This window comes from Salvelinus alpinus, chromosome 35 (genome assembly GCF_045679555.1).
Source record: "Salvelinus alpinus chromosome 35, SLU_Salpinus.1, whole genome shotgun sequence".
Lineage (NCBI taxonomy): Eukaryota > Metazoa > Chordata > Actinopteri > Salmoniformes > Salmonidae > Salvelinus > Salvelinus alpinus.
This window is the reverse complement of record NC_092120.1, coordinates 21,088,726-21,107,817: the sequence shown is the minus strand read 5'-3', so window position 1 is coordinate 21,107,817 and position 19,092 is coordinate 21,088,726. Positions and strand designations below refer to the sequence as shown.

The 19,092-nt window shown below is 43.8% G+C and overlaps 1 protein-coding gene across 1 annotated transcript in view; it reads left to right on the top strand.

Moving 5' to 3' along the window:
* The window catches only part of LOC139564456 (R-spondin-2-like), an 86,096-nt gene that overhangs the window by 36,971 nt on the left and 30,033 nt on the right, over window positions 1–19,092 (top strand). The window contains exon 3 of the mRNA XM_071383987.1: window positions 2,638–2,826. Within this exon, the coding sequence (XP_071240088.1) occupies window positions 2,638–2,826 (189 nt within the window). The remainder of the gene's footprint in view (window positions 1–2,637; window positions 2,827–19,092) is intronic.

Below are 19,092 nucleotides of genomic sequence, written 5' to 3'. Positions count from 1 at the left end.
GGGGGGAGGGGGAGGAGGATTCAGGAGGGAGGAGAAGGTGGCAAAGAGCTTCCTAGGGTTAGAGGCAGATGCTTGGAATTTAGAGTGGTAGAAAGTGGCTTTAGCAGCAGAGACAGAAGAGGAAAATGTAGAGAGGAGGGAGTGAAAGGATGCCAGGTCCGCAGGGAGGCGAGTTTTCCTCCATTTCCGCTCGGCTGCCCGGAGCCCTGTTCTGTGAGCTCGCAATGAGTCGTCGAGCCACGGAGCGGGAGGGGAGGACCGAGCCGGCCTGGAGGATAGGGGTCATAGAGAGTCAAAGGATGCAGAAAGGGAGGAGAGGAGGGTTGAGGAGGCAGAATCAGGAGATAGGTTGGAGAAGGTTTGGGCAGAGGGAAGAGATGATAGGATGGAAGAGGAGAGAGTAGCGGGGGAGAGAGAGCGAAGGTTGGGACGGCGCGATACCATCCGAGTAGGGGCAGTGTGGGAAGTGTTGGATGAGAGCGAGAGGGAAAAGGATACAAGGTAGTGGTCGGAGACTTGGAGGGGAGTTGCAATGAGGTTAGTGGAAGAACAGCATCTAGTAAAGATGAGGTCAAGCGTATTGCCTGCCTTGTGAGTAGGGGGGGAAGGTGAGAGGGTGAGGTCAAAAGAGGAGAGGAGTGGAAAGAAGGAGGCAGAGAGGAATGAGTCAAAGGTAGACATGGGGAGGTTAAAGTCACCCAGAACTGTGAGAGGTGAGCCGTCCTCAGGAAAGGAGCTTATCAAGGCATCAAGCTCATTGATGAACTCTCCAAGGGAACCTGGAGGGCGATAAATGATAAGGATGTTAAGCTTGAAAGGGCTGGTAACTGTGACAGCATGGAATTCAAAGGAGGCGATAGACAGATGGGTAAGGGGAGAAAGAGAGAATGACCACTTGGGAGAGATGAGGATCCCGGTGCCACCACCCCGCTGACCAGAAGCTCTCGGGGTGTGCGAGAACACGTGGGCAGACGAAGAGAGAGCAGTAGGAGTAGCAGTGTTATCTGTGGTGAGCCATGTTTCCGTCAGTGCCAAGAAGTCGAGGGACTGGAGGGACGCATAGGCTGAGATGAGCTCTGCCTTGTTGGCCGCGGATCGGCAGTTCCAGAGGCTACCGGAGACCTGGAACTCCACGTGGGTCGTGCGGGCTGGGACCACCAGGTTAGGGTGGGCGCGGCCACGCGGTGTGAAGCGTTTGTATGGTCTGTGCAGAGAGGAGAGAACAGGGATAGACAGACACATAGTTGACAGGCTACAGAAGAGGCTACGCTAAAGCAAAGGAGATTAGAATGACAAGTGGGCTACACGACTCGAATGTTCAGAAAGTTAAGCTTACGTTGCAAAAAAAATAAAATAAAAAAAAAAAAAAAAAAAAAAAAAAAGATCTAATTGACTAAAATGATATAGTACTGCTGGCTGGTGAAGTAGCCTGGCTAGCAGTGGCTGCGTTGTTGAAAGTGAAGCTGGCTAGGTGACCTCGACAATTTCTCTAAATTTCTCTAAACTACACAATTATCATGGATACAAGGACAGCAGAGACAACTAACTAACACTACGCTAATCAAGTCGTTCCGTTGTAATGTAAGTTTCTACAGTGCTGCTATTCGGTAGAAGTTGGCTAGCTAGCAGTGTTAGCTAGCAGTGGTGGCTAGGTAGGAGGACGGCAGCGCGGCAGGCGAAGATAGCTGGCTAGCTGACCGATAATTACTCAAAGCTACACAAATATCTTAGATACAAAGATAGCAAAGAAAACTATGTAGCTAGCTAACACTACACAAATCAAGTCGTTCCGTTGTAATGTAATCGTTTCTACAGTGCTGCTAATCGGTGGCTAGCTGGCTAGCTAGCAGGGTTGACTACGTTACGTTACGTTAGGACGAGAATACCTGGCTAGCGAACCTCAGCGAACCTCGATAACTACACAATTATCCTTGATACAAAGACGGCTACGTAGCCAGCTAAGTAGCTAGCTAAGATCAAACAAATCAAAGATAGCAAAGACAACTGTGTAGCCAGCCAACACTACACTAATCAAGTCGTTCCGTTGTAATGCACTCGTTTCTACAATGCTGCTATTCGGTGGCAAGCTGGCTAGCTAGCAGTGTTGGCTACGTTGCGTTACGTTAGGACGAAAATAGCTGGCTAGCGAACCTCAATAACTACACAATTATGTTTGATACAAAGACGGCTATGTAGCTAGCTAAGATCAAACAAATCAAACCGTTGTACTGTAATGAAAATGAAAATCAGACCGTTGTACTATAATGAAATGTAATGAAAAGTTATACTACTATTGGGTAGACGGTGGACGTTTGCTAGCTGGCTAGCTGCTGGGCAGATAGCAGTGTGGACTACGATAGACGACGAAATACGATAATTACGCAATTATCTTTGATCCACAGACGGCTATGTAGCTAGCTAAGAAGAAATTGCTAAGGTTGGACAAATTAAACCGTTGTACTATAATGAAATGTAATGAAATGTAATGAAAAGTTATACTACCTGCAGAGCGAATGCAAATGCGACCGCTCGCTCCAAACCGGAGCGAGCGGTCCTTTTCCAAGGAGGACTTTACATGTAGTTGAAACTAATCACACTTCCTGTTTGTGCCCTCTGTCTCTCGTCTCTCTCCTGCAGCTAGCTATGGCGTGTACCCCATCTGCAAGGGCTGCTCGGTGTGCTCCAAGGACAATGGCTGCGTGAACTGCCAGCCCAAGCTCTTCCTGTTCCTGCGGCGGGAGAGGATGAGGCAGTACGGCGAGTGTCTCCACGCATGTCCGGCGGGGTACTATGGCATTCGAGCTCCTGAGATCAACACGTGCTCCCGTAAGGCCTCCCTCCTTCATCCCTCCTTCATCCCGCCTTCATCCCTCCTTCATCCCTCCATCCCCCTGATCTCTCTTTTCCATCTCCTCTTTCCTCTCTCGTCACATGATTTATTGTCTCGTCACATGCTCCTTATGCAGGGAAGAGGGAGACGCACATGCTTCACACGGCTGAACCAATAGCACAGGTGGATGTTAGTGCCGAGACTTTATTAAGGAGGGCCTTTCCTTCAGGGGCGACCAGTATAGGCCTGGATGTGGGATCTGAGGCTGTAAATGTCTGATTAATCCGGCTTCTCAACCAACAGTCCCACTTGGTGAACATTTAGAGGCTTGTTAGAGGGTGTTGTGGACGGGCTTCAGAACGAAGGCTATTCAGACGTACTTAAATGGGCTGTTATTCAAGTTCTAGGCATATCTTGGTGCTTTGTTTAATGGAAGATTAGCAACGCTTACCAATAGTTTGTGGACTTTGCACAAACGGAACGCTGCCATGTGCAGATTGAAGCGAGTGGAATAGGTTTAAGTCACTCGCAGAGGGCTGGACGATGTCATTCTGAGGAAAAACGATCCTGATGATGTAAGGAAAAAACATCAATCATATTAGATATTTCTATTCATCCATGTCAATAGTTTAAATGTATATACTTTTTTGGTGGGCTTTATGTACTCGTGTTCAACGTGTTTTCTGTGTGTAGTCAGCTGTATTCGACATCAGGATTGTTTTGGTCTCATGACAAACTTAACCAGACACATTTAGACACAGATCTTTTTAAATTAGGTTGTCTATATTAAAAACTGAAAGGGGGAAAACTAAAACCCAACAATGGCTCTCAGCTAAAAAATAAATAAATCATGATACAATATCAAATTGATTAAATGTATCCCTCTCCGCTCCTATTGGACCAGGCTGCGCCCCCATCTCATAACCTTATTTTAACATGGAGTCTGGCTTGAGAGAGGCCGGCTTTATAGGTTTATAGAGAGCCCGAGGCGTTGGCTGAGTGTTTCATGTGAAAACTGAGAAAGAACTTGAACCCATTGGGTTCTGTTAGCCAAACTCCTGACAGACATGCTGAAATGAGGCCCCAGAGGAGCGTGTCAGGACCTCTAGGCCCAATAATCCAGACGCGCAGCAGACACCGGAGGAGAAACCATTTTGCTGCTTACTCGCTCTCTCTCTCTCTCTCCAAACCTCCATGCAAATACGTCCGCTGGTTTTGTCAGTCAGAAAAATAGAGCAGATTGACGACTGAAATGCCTGGCTTGTCGTAAACTGCTGGTATCAATTGGATTTTCCCCTCCCCGAGACACCCGCTCCCCCTGCACACACATTCTCATCTCTCCATTCCCCACAATACAAGAGGAGAAGGAAGGGCCTGCAGTCATTTCACCCTATCTTCACAAGTCAGGGAAAATCAGAGGAGAAAGACATTTTGTTCTTCAGCGGATAGTAATTCTTCCCCATCCCTCCCTACACCGTCTCTCTGTCCTGCGCGAAGTTTGATTTTAAGCGGTACCGACGTGCGGCACCAATGTGTGGCAAGTTCATCTGAGTCCCTTTCAGAGCAAACTGCTCCCAGAACCAAAATCTTACCATTGTCAAGTAGCATAAAATCTCGGCGGCCAGGTCTTCTTTGATGTGATCGCAATTGGAGTCGTAACTTTGTAATCCCACTTCGCATTTGACCTTCCTCCTTAAGTTGCACTCTTCATGTAATTTCCACTAAACAGTTTGGGCCTGTCGGCCATAACGGGCCGTTCTATCAGCTCGGCTCTATGAAGCTAATTGTCGGGTCACTGGGAACGATTTGTGGGCTGACGAGGCAGTTGGATTCTCCTCTGAGCTCAAAGACACCGGGGTTCCTCCCCATCACCAGTGCCCCGGACCCAGAGCCAGTGCCTGCCCCTGTTCGTGGCGTTACGTCTCTGTTATCAAGGTCTTTCAAAACAGCCTCTGAAATCACTTAAGGAGCAGCTGCTTATTATTACACCAGAGTTTGTCTGTGTGATCTTATCTCATTCAAGATTGTTTTGTGGACTGCCTGAGTAAAGGGAAACCAAAGCCACACGATAGAGAGAGAGGTTTACACACTCACTCCCAGGCCCAGCCGCGATGAGGCTGGAACCCCACGGCTAAGTTCCTCACTCTCTTTCAGCCGCCGCTTGACAGCTTGGCATTTAGGAGAAGAAAGAGTGTAACCACACACTTTAACCTGTGTGCCAATGTGCAGTACGACTAGGTGACTGAAGCTAACCAGGCAACTGAACCAGCCAGTGGCTGAATTTAGAAGAGAGAGGGGGAAAGTTAAAGGTTGGGAAATGTGAGAGGAGGAAGATGCCTGATTCAGCGTAGTTTTTTCTCAAATTCAGTTTTCTCTGGGTAGTTTTTCCTTGTTTCATTTAAATGTTTATTTTATTTGTAGGTTTTCTCTCTCAAAATCACACTTTTTAAAAATAGAAAACACACACAACTAACTGTATGTTCACTTTTGAGGTCTGGGAAAAATCTAAGAAATATTGGTGTAGTTACCCTTTAATGCAAGTGTGCACCAGCCAGAGACTTTTGTTTGGTTAGCAGTGTTTCTGTAGCGCTCATGGGATTGCAGAGTTAGCTAAACAAATGGCTACTGGATTGATGCAAATCATCATGATATCATTCTGCCAGGTGAGCATAGGCTACTTTGCAGTTAACATTTAGTTTAGAAGGTTTTGGTGAAAGCCTGCAGTACCAGCAGACGATTATCATTAGCATTCATGCTAACGGCTACACAAAGTGTAGACTAGATAAAAGCGCATTCCTGTGCCTTTTCAGAAAGTTGCAGGGAAATACAAATCACTGATGTATTTTGTCCATGGATTTTCTACAAGTCCAATAAATGTAGTTCATTTCCTACTAAGTTCAATAAATGTTTGAATATTGTCGAATTCCGTTTTAATGTCTGGCATGCGTGATTCCGTCCGCGTTTTCCGCATCTCTCTCTCTCTCTCTCTCTCTCTCACATACATACATACAGTGGGGAGAACAAGTATTTGATACACTGCCGATTTTGCAGGTTTTCCTACTTACAAAGCATGTAGAGGTCTGTAATTTCTATCATGGGTACACTTCAACTATGAGAGACGGAATCTAAAACAAAAATCCAGAAAATCACATTGTATGATTTTTAAGTAATTAATTTGCATTTTATTGCATGACATAAGTATTTGATACATCAGAAAAGCAGATCTTAATATTTGGTACAGAAACCTTTGTTTGCAATTACAGAGATCATACGTTTCCTGTAGTTCTTGACCAGGTTTGCACACACTGCAGCAGGGATTTTGGCCCACTCCTCCATACAGATCTTCTCCAGATCCTTCAGGTTTCGGGGCTGTCGCTGGGCAATACGGACTTTCAGCTCCCTCCAAAGATTTTCTATTGGGTTCAGGTCTGGAGACTGGCTAGGCCACTCCAGGACCTTGAGATGCTTCTTACGGCGCCACTCCTTAGTTGCCCTGGCTGTGTGTTTCGGGTCGTTGTCATGCTGGAAGACCCAGCCACGACCCATCTTCAATGCTCTTACTGAGGGAAGGTTGTTGGCCAAGATCTCGCGATACATGGCCCCATCCATCCTCCCCTCAATACGGTGCAGTCATCCTGTACCCTTTGCAGAAAAGCATCCCCAAAGAATGATGTTTCCACCTCCATGCTTCACGGTTGGGATGGTGTTCTTGGGGTTGTACTCATCCTTCTTCTTCCTCCAAACACGGCGAGTGGAGTTTAGACCAAAAAGCTCTATTTTTGTCTCATCAGACCACATGACCTTCTCCCATTCCTCCTCTGGATCATCCAGATGGTCATTGGCAAACTTCAGACGGGCCTGGACATGCGCTGGCTTGAGCAGGTGGACCTTGCGTGCGCTGCAGGATTTTAATCCATGACGGTGTAGTGTGTTACTAATGGTTTTCTTTGAGACTGTGGTCCCAGCTCTCTCCAGGTCATTGACCAGGTCCTGCCGTGTAGTTCTGGGCTGATAACTCACCTTCCTCGTGATCATTGATGCCCCACGAGGTGAGATCTTGCATGGAGCCCCAGACCGAGGGTGATTGACCGTCATCTTGAACTTCTTCCATTTTCTAATAATTGCGCCAACAGTTGTTGCCTTCTCACCAAGCTGCTTGCCTATTGTCCTGTAGCCCATCCCAGCCTGTTGCATGTCTACAATTTTATCCCTGATGTCCTTATACAGCTCTCTGGTCTTGGCCATTGTGGAGAGGTTGGAGTCTGTTTGATTGAGTGTGTGGACAGGTGTCTTTTATACAGGTAACGAGTTCAAACAGGTGCAGTTAATACAGGTAATGAGTGGAGAACAGGAGGGCTTCTTAAAGAAAAACTAACAGGTCTGTGAGAGCCGGAATTCTTACTGGTTGGTAGGTGATCAAATACTTATGTCATGCAATAAAATGCAAATTAATTATTTAAAAATCATACAATGTGATTTTCTGGATTTTTGTTTTAGATTCCGTCTCTCACAGTTGAAGTGTACCTATGATAAAAATGACAGACCTCTACATGCTTTGTAAGTAGGAAAACCTGCAAAATCGGCAGTGTATCAAATACTTGTTCTCCCCACTGTACATACATACATACATACATACATACATACATACATACATACATACATACATACATACATACATACATACATACATACATACATACACACACACTTTTCAGCAGCTAATGGTGAAGAGTTTGATATGATCTGTAACTCAACAGACTAATACTGCTCTATGTCAACCTCCATCTCTAACCAGGGACATTTCTAAGGATAGAGATTCACATATGGTTTCTATACAGCCCAGTCCTGATAAGTGCACATATATACAGGAAGTGATGTGTAAGTTAGCAAACTATGCGTAAGTTCCAGTGCTAATACAAAACGAATCGTTCTACTTGTCTGGGACAATCTATCTGCACGATTTAGGTTTAACGCAGGCTTTTATGACATGATTTAATTCCCAAGCTATGGCATAAGACTGTATCAGGCATCAGCTGTATTTTCATATGGGTTGAAAATATTAGGAGGGGGGGGGGGGGGGGTGAACGGTGGATAACAGTGTGCTGAGTTTAACGGGAGGGAAAGTGTTGACAGAGACAGCATGAGAGTAATACTCTGAGCAAAGCTTCCTCCCAGGGGCTGTATAATGGTTTTAAACACTGCTGGGGTGGTGGAGGGGGGGGGGGGGGGGGGGAGAGGTTTGGAGGGTATCCTGGTGGACAAGGCTTGAAGTCTGGGATAGATTGTCCCTATATGCACCCCATTTAACAAACACACACACACACACACACAGCTCTCCCTCAGCCACAGCTCTCCCTCAGCCACAGCTCTCCCTCAGCCACAGCATGCTGTAATGCTCACAGAAACCCCAGCAACGAGCATCCCCCTGCCACGATGGAAACCATGTCAAGCTGAGCTCATAGATATGGCCAATATTCTGGAAGTGTGGTTCAAATATCACAGCTCGTCCAGTGCCAATATATATGCCACTCGAGACTCCCCTTGTCCGAGGTGATTTTTAAAACTCCATTTCTGATTTGATTTTATTGCCTCTCCCGTACTAGAAATTGGTTACTGAATATCATTGTTGCCTTTTGTTTCTGGTTTGTCCCGTTTTATGAGTTTTGGATGACTGGTTACACCTTTGTAAGGTAGTTCATTTTTAAAGTGCATCACGGGAGTTTGGTGGATTCTGAGGTGGACAGTAGCCACACGCCAGTTCTCCGGGCCAATTGAGTACCGAGTATGAAGCTCTATAAAGGAACTAAGTCATAATACCATGAGCTACGTTGGCAGCACAGGCAGAAACAGGCTACTCTGCATCTCTGTCTTCCTGTGGGTATTTCCATTGCACATTTTAACCAGAAAAATACCAGTTGCTTTTGGCCTTTGCGCCTTACCAAGGGACAGTTAATCATCACAGCTTTTACAAACCACAGTTTAGACACACTGCGAGACAACACAATGGACACAACCAACTGACAGGCCTGTCGTGTCTCCTCTCCACTGGCCCATTCTGACTGACAGGAACACCGGCACCGTCTCGCCCAGCAGCCCCATGCCAGTGTGTTGAAGAGCATCCACGTGGAAAGAAAAGAGAATGTCAGAGGGGAGAACATGCAGCCTTTTCCTGTGACATGAACTCCTGCCATCCATCAATCCACATGACATGTCTGGGTGGCAGCGAGCAAGCCAGGGGTTAAATGTCAGCCAAACCTTCTGATTTAGAGAGTAGGTCAAAGCGCTATTAGGCTAGCACAAGGCTAGCTGCTTCCCTCAGACCCGCTTGGAGAGGAAGGCTGGAAAAATGGGGTTTGTTTTCCCCCGCTTCAGTGCCAGAGCTTCTCTCTGTCTGATCATGGACATGGACACTGCCGCTGCATGCCTGTTCAACAGCAGTCCTGGTTAGCATCCTGGAAGACTGTGACTTTTCATTAGACTGATGATTGGCTTGACAACCTAACCCCCGTAGCTTACAAGAAAGGTCTTCTCTGGGCTCCTAACAGATTCTCCATCTTATGAAAAATGATTTACAGTTTTTTTTTTTAAACATGAATATTCATAGAAATAAATCAAGTGATGTTATTTTTCCCATGTCAACCCAATCTCAGACAGAACACCCTCTGAAATTGACAATTGCTTTGAGTGTCCCTGATCAAATTTGCTGACTTTCGATCCAGACCACAGCAGAGAGAGAGGGGAGAGTCGCTGCCAGCTAGACTCGCAGGGTTAGATCACGCTCCAAATGTAGTTGACATGAAAACCACAAACTGAAAAAACTGAAAAATGGAAACAGTCACATTCATACAAGTGCAACCATGACTTTCCCTTAAAAGATGTTGACCACCTGAAATTTCAGCCTGTTTTGGCGGGTTGGAGTTTTGGCCTAATAGAACAATAAGAAAGAGAGTTCCAAACCTCTCTGCCAATAACAACTCGTTTTCAGTTTCCCCTCCCCACTCCCAGACAGTCCTACCGCAATTCTTGCTTGAGAAATTGCACTTTACTAAGAAGCTATTTATTTTTCTTCTTGACCATTTTAATTGAAAACAATCACAGTACAGTACTCAATTGTTACCCAGAAATTATTTGATATTGAGTTAAAAACTGAGAAACAAGGCCAAGAGGAGATAATGTGTTTTAAGCCTCAAGAAGAACATTGAGCCTTCCTTTCATCAGATTCCTGCCAGATCTGATGACCTCATTATTTCTTATTAGTCTCCCAGAGGCACCTAGACGAGACATTGGAGGTGGCACAGAGGTTAATCCCAAAGAGGGCTATAACCTGCTCCTATGCATCTGAGGGCCATGGGCCCCTGGGGGCCTCGTCTGGCGCTCTCCGTTGGGCCCCTGGCCACCGCAGAGGCAGACAAGCAGCCGGGCAGATGCAGCACCTTGTGGGAACTTCCCTCATATCCATCCAACTCTGACCCCAGACATACATACATATATATACATATATATATATATACACACATTTATATACACATATATATACAAACATATATATATATATACATGCATGTATGTATGTATGTATGTATATATATGTGTGTATATATATATATATATATATATATATGCATATGTATATATGCATATGTATATACAGTGGGGAGAACAAGTATTTGATACACTGCCGATTTTGCAGGTTTTCCTACTTACAAAGCATGTAGAGGTCTGTAATTTTTATCATAGGTACACTTCAACTGTGAGAGACGAAATCTAAAACAAAAATCCAGAAAATCACATTGTATGATTTTTAAGTAATTAATTTGCATTTTATTACATGACATAAGTATTTGATCACCTACCAACCAGTAAGAATTCCGGCTCTCACAGACTTGTTAGTTTTTCTTTAAGAAGCCCTCCTGTTCTCCACTCATTACCTGTATTAACTGCACCTGTTTGAACTCGTTACCTGTATAAAAGACACCTGTCCACACACTCAATCAAACAGACTCCAACCTCTCCACAATGGCCAAGACCAGAGAGCTGTGTAAGGACATCAGGGATAAAATTGTAGACCTGCACAAGGCTGGGATGGGCTACAGGACAATAGGCAAGCAGCTTGGTGACAAGGCAACAACTGTTGGCGCAATTATTAGAAAATGGAAGAAGTTCAAGATGACGGTCAATCACCCTCGGTCTGGAGCTCCATGCAAGATCTCACCTCGTGGGGCATCAATGATCATGAGGAAGGTGAGGGATCAGCCCAGAACTACACAGCAGGACCTGGTCAATGACCTGAAGAGAGCTGGGACCACAGTCTCAAAGAAAACCATTAGTAACACACTACGCCATCATGGATTAAAATCCTGCAGCGCATGCAAGGTCCCCCTGCTCAAGCCAGCGCATGTCCAGGCCCGTCTGAAGTTTGCCAATGACCATCTGGATGATCCAGAGGAGGAATAGGAGAAGGTCGTGTGGTCTGATGAGACAAAAATAGAGCTTTTTGGTCTAAACTCCCCTCGCCGTGTTTGGAGGAAGAAGGATGATGAGTACAACCCCAAGAACCCATCCCAACCGTGAAGCATGGAGGTGGAAACATCATTCTTTGGGGATGCTTTTCTGCAAAGGGGTCAGGACGAATGCACCGTATTGAGGGGAGGATGGATGGGGCCATGTATCGCAAGATCTTGGCCAACAACCTCCTTCCCTCAGTAAGAGCATTGAAGATGGGTCGTGGCTGGGTCTTCCAGCATGACAACGAAACGAAACACACAGCCAGGGCAACTAAGGAGTGGCTCCGTAAGAAGCATCTCAAGGTCCTGGAGTGGTCTAGCCAGTCTCCAGACCTGAACCCAATAGAAAATCTTTGGAGGGAGCTGAAAGTCCGTATTGCCCAGCGACAGCCCCGAAACCTGAAGGATCTGGGGAAGGTCTGTATGGAGGAGTGGGCCAAAATCCCTGCTGCAGTGTGTGCAAACATGGTCAAGAACTACAGGAAACGTATGAGCTCTGTAATTGCAAACAAAGGTTTCTGTACCAAATATTAAGTTCTGCTTTTCTGATGTATCAAATACTTATGTCATGCAATAAAATGCAAATTAATTATTTAAAAATCACACAATGTGATTTTCTGGATTTTTGTTTTAGATTCCGTCTCTCACAGTTGAAGTGTACCTATGATCAAAATTACAGACCTCTACATGCTTTGTAAGTAGGAAAACCTGCAAAATCGGCAGTGTATCAAATACTTGTTCTCCCCACTGTATATATATATATACACACACACACATATATATATATACATATATATACATATATATATATACATATATATATATATACATATATATGTGTGTATATATATATACATATACATGTGTGTATATATATACATATGCGTATATATATATATATATATACACACATATATATATATATATATATACATACATACATACATACATACATACATACATACATACATACATACATACATACATACATACATACATACATACATACATACATATATATACAGTTGAAGTCAGAAGTTTACATACACCTTAGCCAAATACATTTAAACTCAGTTTTTCACAATTCCTGACAATTAATCCTCGTAAAAATTCCCGGTCTTAGGTCAGTTAGGATCACCACTTTTATTTTAAGAATGTGAAATGTCAGAATAATAGTAGAGAGAATGATTTATTTAAGCTTTTATTTCTTTCATCACATTCCCAGTGGGTCAGACGTTTACATACACTCAATTAGTATTTGGTAGCATTGCCTTTATATTGTTTAACCTGGGTCAAATGTTTCGGGTAGCCTTCCACAAGCTTCCCACAATAAGTTGGGTGAATTTTGGCCCATTCCTCCTGACAGAGCTGGTGTAACTGAGTCAGGTTTGTAGGCCTCCTTGCTCGCACATGCTTTTTCAGTTCTGCCCACAAATTTTCTATAGAATTGAGGTCAGGGCTTTGTGATGGCCACTCCAATACCTTGACTTTGTTGTCCTTAAGCCATTTTGCCACAACTTTGGATGTATGCTTGGGGTCATTGTCCATTTGGAAGACCCATTTGCGAGCAAGCTTTAACTTCCTGACTGATGTCTTGAGATGTTGCTTCAAAATATCCACATAATTTTCCTCACTCATGACGCCATCTATTTTGTGAAGTGCACCAGTCCCTCCTGCAGCAAAGCACCCCCACAACATGATGCTGCCACCCCGGTGCTTCACGGTTGTGATGGTGTTCTTTGGCTTGCAAGCCTCCGCCTTTTACCTCCAAACATAACGATGGTCATTATAGCCAAACAGTTCTATTTTTGTTTCATCAGACCAGAGGACATTTCTCCAAAAAGTACCATCTTTGTCCACATGTGCAGTTGCAAACGGTTTTGGAGCAGTGGCTTCTTCCTTGCTGAGCGGCCTTTCAGGTTATGTCGATATAGGACTCGTTTTACTGTGGATATAGATATTTTTGTACCTGTTTCCACCAGCATCTTCACAAGGTCCTTTGCTGTTGTTCTGGGATCGATTTGCACTTTTCGCACCAAAGTACATTCATCTCTAGGAGACAGAACGCGTCTCCTTCCTGAGCGGTATGACGGCTGCGTGGTCCCATGGGGTTTATACTTGCGTACTATTGTTTGTACAGATGAACGTGGTACCTTCAGGCGTTTGGAAATTGCTCCCAAGGATGAACCAGACTTGTGGAGGTCTACAATTTTTTTTCTGAGGTCTTGGCTAATTTCTTTAGATTTTCCCATGATGTCAAGCAAAGAGGCACTGAGTTTGAAGGTAGGCCTTGAAATACATCCACAGATACACTTCCAATTGACTCATGATGTCAATTAGCCTATCAGAAGCTTCTAAAGCCATAACATCATTTTCTGGAATTTTCCAAGCTGTTTAAAGGCACAGTCAACTTAGTGTATGTTAACTTCTGACCCGCTGGAATTGTGATACAATGAATTTTAAGTGAAATAATCTGTCTGTAAACAATTGTTGGAAAAATTACTTGTGTCATGCACAAAGTAGATGTCCTAACCGACTTGCCAAAACTATAGTTTGTTAGCAAGAAATTTGTGGAGTGGTTGAAAAACGAGTTTTAATGACTCCAGCCTAAGTGTATGTAAACGTCCGACTTGAACTGTATATGCATATGTCATATATCGGTAAAGGAATGCCGTATCTTAATTTATTATATCTGATAAGGAGTAGGACAGGAATCGCTACCACCGGTGTTTGCTAATAAATTTGACTATAAGCTTGTTTTTGACATCTATATTGTGAGATGAACTTTAACGTTGTGGCACTCGTGTGTGTTTCGGTGTACCAGCGTCTTACTCCTGTTTGTTGTCAATAACAGCAGGTTGCACAATATGCCGGTGCTTGAGATGTTCTTTTTTCTTTTATTTCTTCAGAGCAAAAGAGAGAAAAAGACTGAGGTGATGACAGGCCTGGGAAGGCTTGTGTTTGAGGGGTAAAGAGGAGCGCTGCTTTCCAATTTACTCCTTTGATTTATTGGCTGTTGGGTCCCTGTCTTGGGCCTGACGTGTATTGACACCGAGCCCCACCGATATCTAATTTCAGCGGGAACAAATAGGAGAGCTCAACAACAACAACAAAAAAGTAGGGAGGAGGGAGAGGAGAGCGAGTGCATCCTGCATTTGTGTGGGCCTCTGCCTTACCTCCCCAGTTTCACTCATTCCATGCCAAAATCTCTACAGCACTGCGTAACTCTATTGGTCCAGTGTGTTTATCAAGCAAGAGATAAGCAAGTGTGTGTGTGATTTGTTGGACCATGGATGAGATGGTGAGAAGGCAGACATGTCTATATTGTAAATGTTGGCATCCTTCCATGTGTAGTTTCTATTGTTCTATATCTAGGTTGTCTTCAATCGGTACCAAACGGATTAAAACTATTTGTACTTGTTCAGTGTAGGGCAATTCCACTGTAACAGAGTGATGCTGAGACTCCGATTTTTCACTTTAAAATGTACAGTATATCCAGCAAAAACCAATGATTGCAACGTTAAACACACAGAATGACGTTTTGTGCTGTTTGTGGCGTCGTTCTGTTACCAAACTTTGCATCAGCACGGTTCGTCAAGTAAATGTTTTTTAGTAAAATGTTCAGTGGAAATTGCTAAAAGTTGTGCTCGTGCATAGAGTTGTATGGTCTCGTTAACTTTGCAATCATTGTTTTTTGTTGGATATGCATTTTAAAGTAAAAAAAATCAGAGTCTCAGCATATACTCTGTTACCGTAGAATTGCCCAACAGTGTGCCCTAATGAACACGACCCAGGAGTGCAGTGAGGTCTTACAGGCATGCCTCAGACCACCTCTTGAATCTGAGAGTGTCTGTTGTATGCCTCCATGTACCACATCCGTACATCGTTCCAGTAGCACTGAATTTACACTGTTCCTACCCCAACATCCCGTTTCTGCAAATCCCAGCTGGTTGTCACATATGGTTGTCACCTCCGGAGAGTTTCTCTCTTTTCTTTTGGATAAAAGCGTATATTAAATGACATTATATTGCCCTAGGTTGCACTGTGCTTTTACCATTAGATCATTTAGCTGATTTTATTCATGTCCCAAAGATTAAACATGTTTTTTTTGTAACTTCTTTTCCAGCTTTTTTCTTCACCAACATACATTTGACATATTACATTTGACATACTACCGACATGGTACTTTTATATACAGCATTCACATGACAAATATATTATGTATACATACATTACATATATACATACATACACACACACACATGGATACATACACACATACTTATATATACACATATGTATGTGTATATATATATATATATATATATATACAGTTTAAGTCGGAAGTTTACATACACTTAGGTTGGAGTCATTCAAATTCGTTTTTCAACCACTCCAAAAATTTCTTGTTAACATACTATAGTTTTGGCAAGTCGGTCAGGACATCTACTTTGTGCATGACACAAGTAATTTTTCCAACAATTGTTTACAGACAAATTATTTCACTTATAATTCACTGTATTACAAATCCAGTGGGTCAGCAGTTTACGTACACAAACATTTTCCAGAAAATGATATCATGGCTTTAGAAGCTTCTGATAGGCTAATTGACATAATTTGAGTCATTTGGAGGTGTACCTGTGGATGGCCTACCTTCAAACTCAGTGCCTCTTTGCTTGACATCATGGGAAAATCAAAAGAAATCAGCCAAGACATCAGAATTTTTTTTGTAGACCTCCACAAATCTAATTCACCCTTGGGAGCAATTTCCAAACGCCTGAAGGTACCACGTTCATCTGTACAAGCAATAGTACGCAAGTATAAACACCATGGGACCACGCAGCCGTCATACCGCCCAGGAAGGAGACACGTACTGTCTCCTAGAGATGAATGTACTTTGGTGCAAAAAGTGCAAATCAATCCCAGAACAACAGCAAAGGACCTTGTGAAGATGCTGGAGAAAACAGGTCCAAAAGTATCTATATCCACAGTAAAACGAGTCCTATATCGACATAACCTGAACGGCCGCTCAGCAAGGAAGAAGTCACTGCTCCAAAACCTCCATAAAAAAGCCAGACTACAGTTTGCAACTGCACATGGGGACAAAGATCGTACTTTTTTGAGAAATGTCCTCTGGTCTGATAAAACAAAAATAGAACTGTTTGGCCATAATGACCGTTGATATGTTTGGAGGATAAAGTGGGAAGCTTGCAAGCCGAAGAACACCATCCAAACCTGAAGCACGAGGGTGGCAGCATCAAGTTGTGGGGGTGCTTTGCTGCAGGAGGGACTGGTGCACTTCACAAAATAGATGGCATCATGAGGAAGAACAATTATGTGGATATATTGAAGCAACATCTCAAGACATCAGTCAGGAAGTTAAAGCATGGTCGCAAATGGGTCTTCCAAATGGACATTGTCCCCAAGAATACTTCCAGAGTTGTGGCAAAATGGCTTAAGGACAACACAGTCAAGGTATTGGAGTGGCCATCACAAAGCCCTGACCTCAATCCTATAGAAATATTTGGGGCAGAACTGAAAAAGCGTGTACAAGCAAGGAGGCCTACAAACCTGACTCAGTTACACCAGCTCTGTCAGGAGGAATGGGCCAAAATTCACCCAACTTATTGTGGGAAGCTTGTGGAAGGCTACCCAAAACGCAAGTTAAACAATTTAAAGGCATTGCTACCAAATACTAATTGAGTGTATGTAAACGTCTGACCCACTGGGAATGTGATGAAAGAAATAAGCTGAAACAAATCATTCTCTCTACTATTATTATTCTGACATTTCACATTCTTAAAATGAAGTGGTGATCCTAACTGACCTAAGACAGGGAATTTTTACACAGATTAAATGTCAGGAATTGTGAAAAACTGAGTTTAAATGTATTTGTCAAAGGTGTATGTAAACTTCCAACTTCAACTGTATGATATATATATATATATATATATATATATATATATACATTTTTATTTGTGTTCTTTCTCCATTAAACCTCTGGATATAGGTCTACAGTAGGCCTATACATATCGCGTCAGGAACATCATTCATTAAACGTTGATGAGGGTGATAATCAAGCATTATGCCAATGACCAGCCAGAGAGCAAATATATGTATCTAAGTAAAGAATCAAGAACGGTGTGGAGGCTGGTATTCGAACATCTTGTCATCCTGTCATCTTTTCAGAAGGTAGGCAACAGGGGCGACAGCGCGATGGGTGTGTCCACAACCAACTCTGATTTGAGTGTGGTTAGTGTATGTGACGTGTTTGTGTGTGTGTCTGTTTGTATATGTGTGTGTGTGTGTGTGTGTGTGTGTGTGTGTGTGTGTGTGTGTGTGTGTGTGTGTGTGTGTGTGTGTGTGTGTGTGTGTGTGTGTGTGTGTGTATGTGTGTGTGTGTGTGTGTGTGTGTGTGTAAGGCTGTGTGTTTCCATTATGTGTGTGTGTGTGTGTACACGTGTGTACATTTGTGTGTGTACATGACGTGACGTGTGTGTATATGTGTGTACGTGTGTACTTATGTGTGTGTTTGCGGCGGGTTTGTTTAGACTGGTCAGGATTGGAAAAGCGTGAGAGACAGAGTGAGTGGGTGGAGGCCATACTTAGGGGTTCAAAGTGAAAAGGGGAGGGACCTCAGTCGTTGCGGAGGAATGCAGAGTGAGCAGAGGAGGCCCGATGGTTAGCTGGAGATGGTGTAATTAAGGGGCGTGATTGTGAGAACCATCTCCGGGCCCGCAATAGGGTCCTAGATAAAAGAGTCTTGGGCCTTGTACTCTGTATCTGTTACATGTGGATAATTACTTCAACACACAATCACACACTCACATGCACACATGGTGACTCTCCGGGAGACACAGAGAAGACCAGATGTCACCGCCATACCTGAGAAAGTCTAGTTGAGCAAGTGATAGAGATGACTGCTGCTAGTTGGCTAGCCTATAGGTCAGTGGAGGCTGGTGGGAGGAGCTATAGGAGGATGGGCTCATTGTCATGTCTGAAATGGAATTAATGGAACAGAGTCAAACATGTGGTTTCTATATGTTTGATATGCTTGATACGTTCCATTTATTCCATTCCAGCCATTACAATTAGCCCATCGTCCTATAGGTCCTCCCACCAGCCTCCTCTAATATAGATTGGGGTTAGCCAACCAATCAGGCGACTTAGGGATTCTGAGGAGTGTCATCAATTAGACAGCTCGGGTGAGGGCTTCCTTTTAATCATGCAGCCCAGTTCGTCGCCCTGTCGGTGCGGCTCGTGTAATTTGGGCCCCTGCCTGAACGTGCTATTTGTAGAGTAAAAGGCTTGATGACACGTCGCCCTCGCCGCACAGTGCTGCGTTTCAGCCCGGCAGGGTGGGGCGTGGGACGATAAGTGTGGCGTTGTGTTTCTCACCAAAGACATCAGCGTTGGTTAGTTAGTTTGGCAGGGGCTCGCAATGTTTTTGTTCCCCAACCCAAACTAACACAAAACCGAGGATTCTATCACAGCTGTATGCCAGCTTCCTAATCACAAAAAGTTCATTCTTACCCCCATCAATGATGTAATGTCTGATAACACAAAGCTTAGAATAAGCCATATCAAACATGAATTGGAGGCATGGGTAACACTAACTTTCTTAAAAAATACATTTAAAACCAAAACAAAATAGAATCCACCCACCAAAACAAAATGGAATCCCTCAAACCCATTCATGGCTAGGACATGAGAACCAGAGGCCCAGACCTCTGTGTTGTCTCCAGACTGTTGGATGTC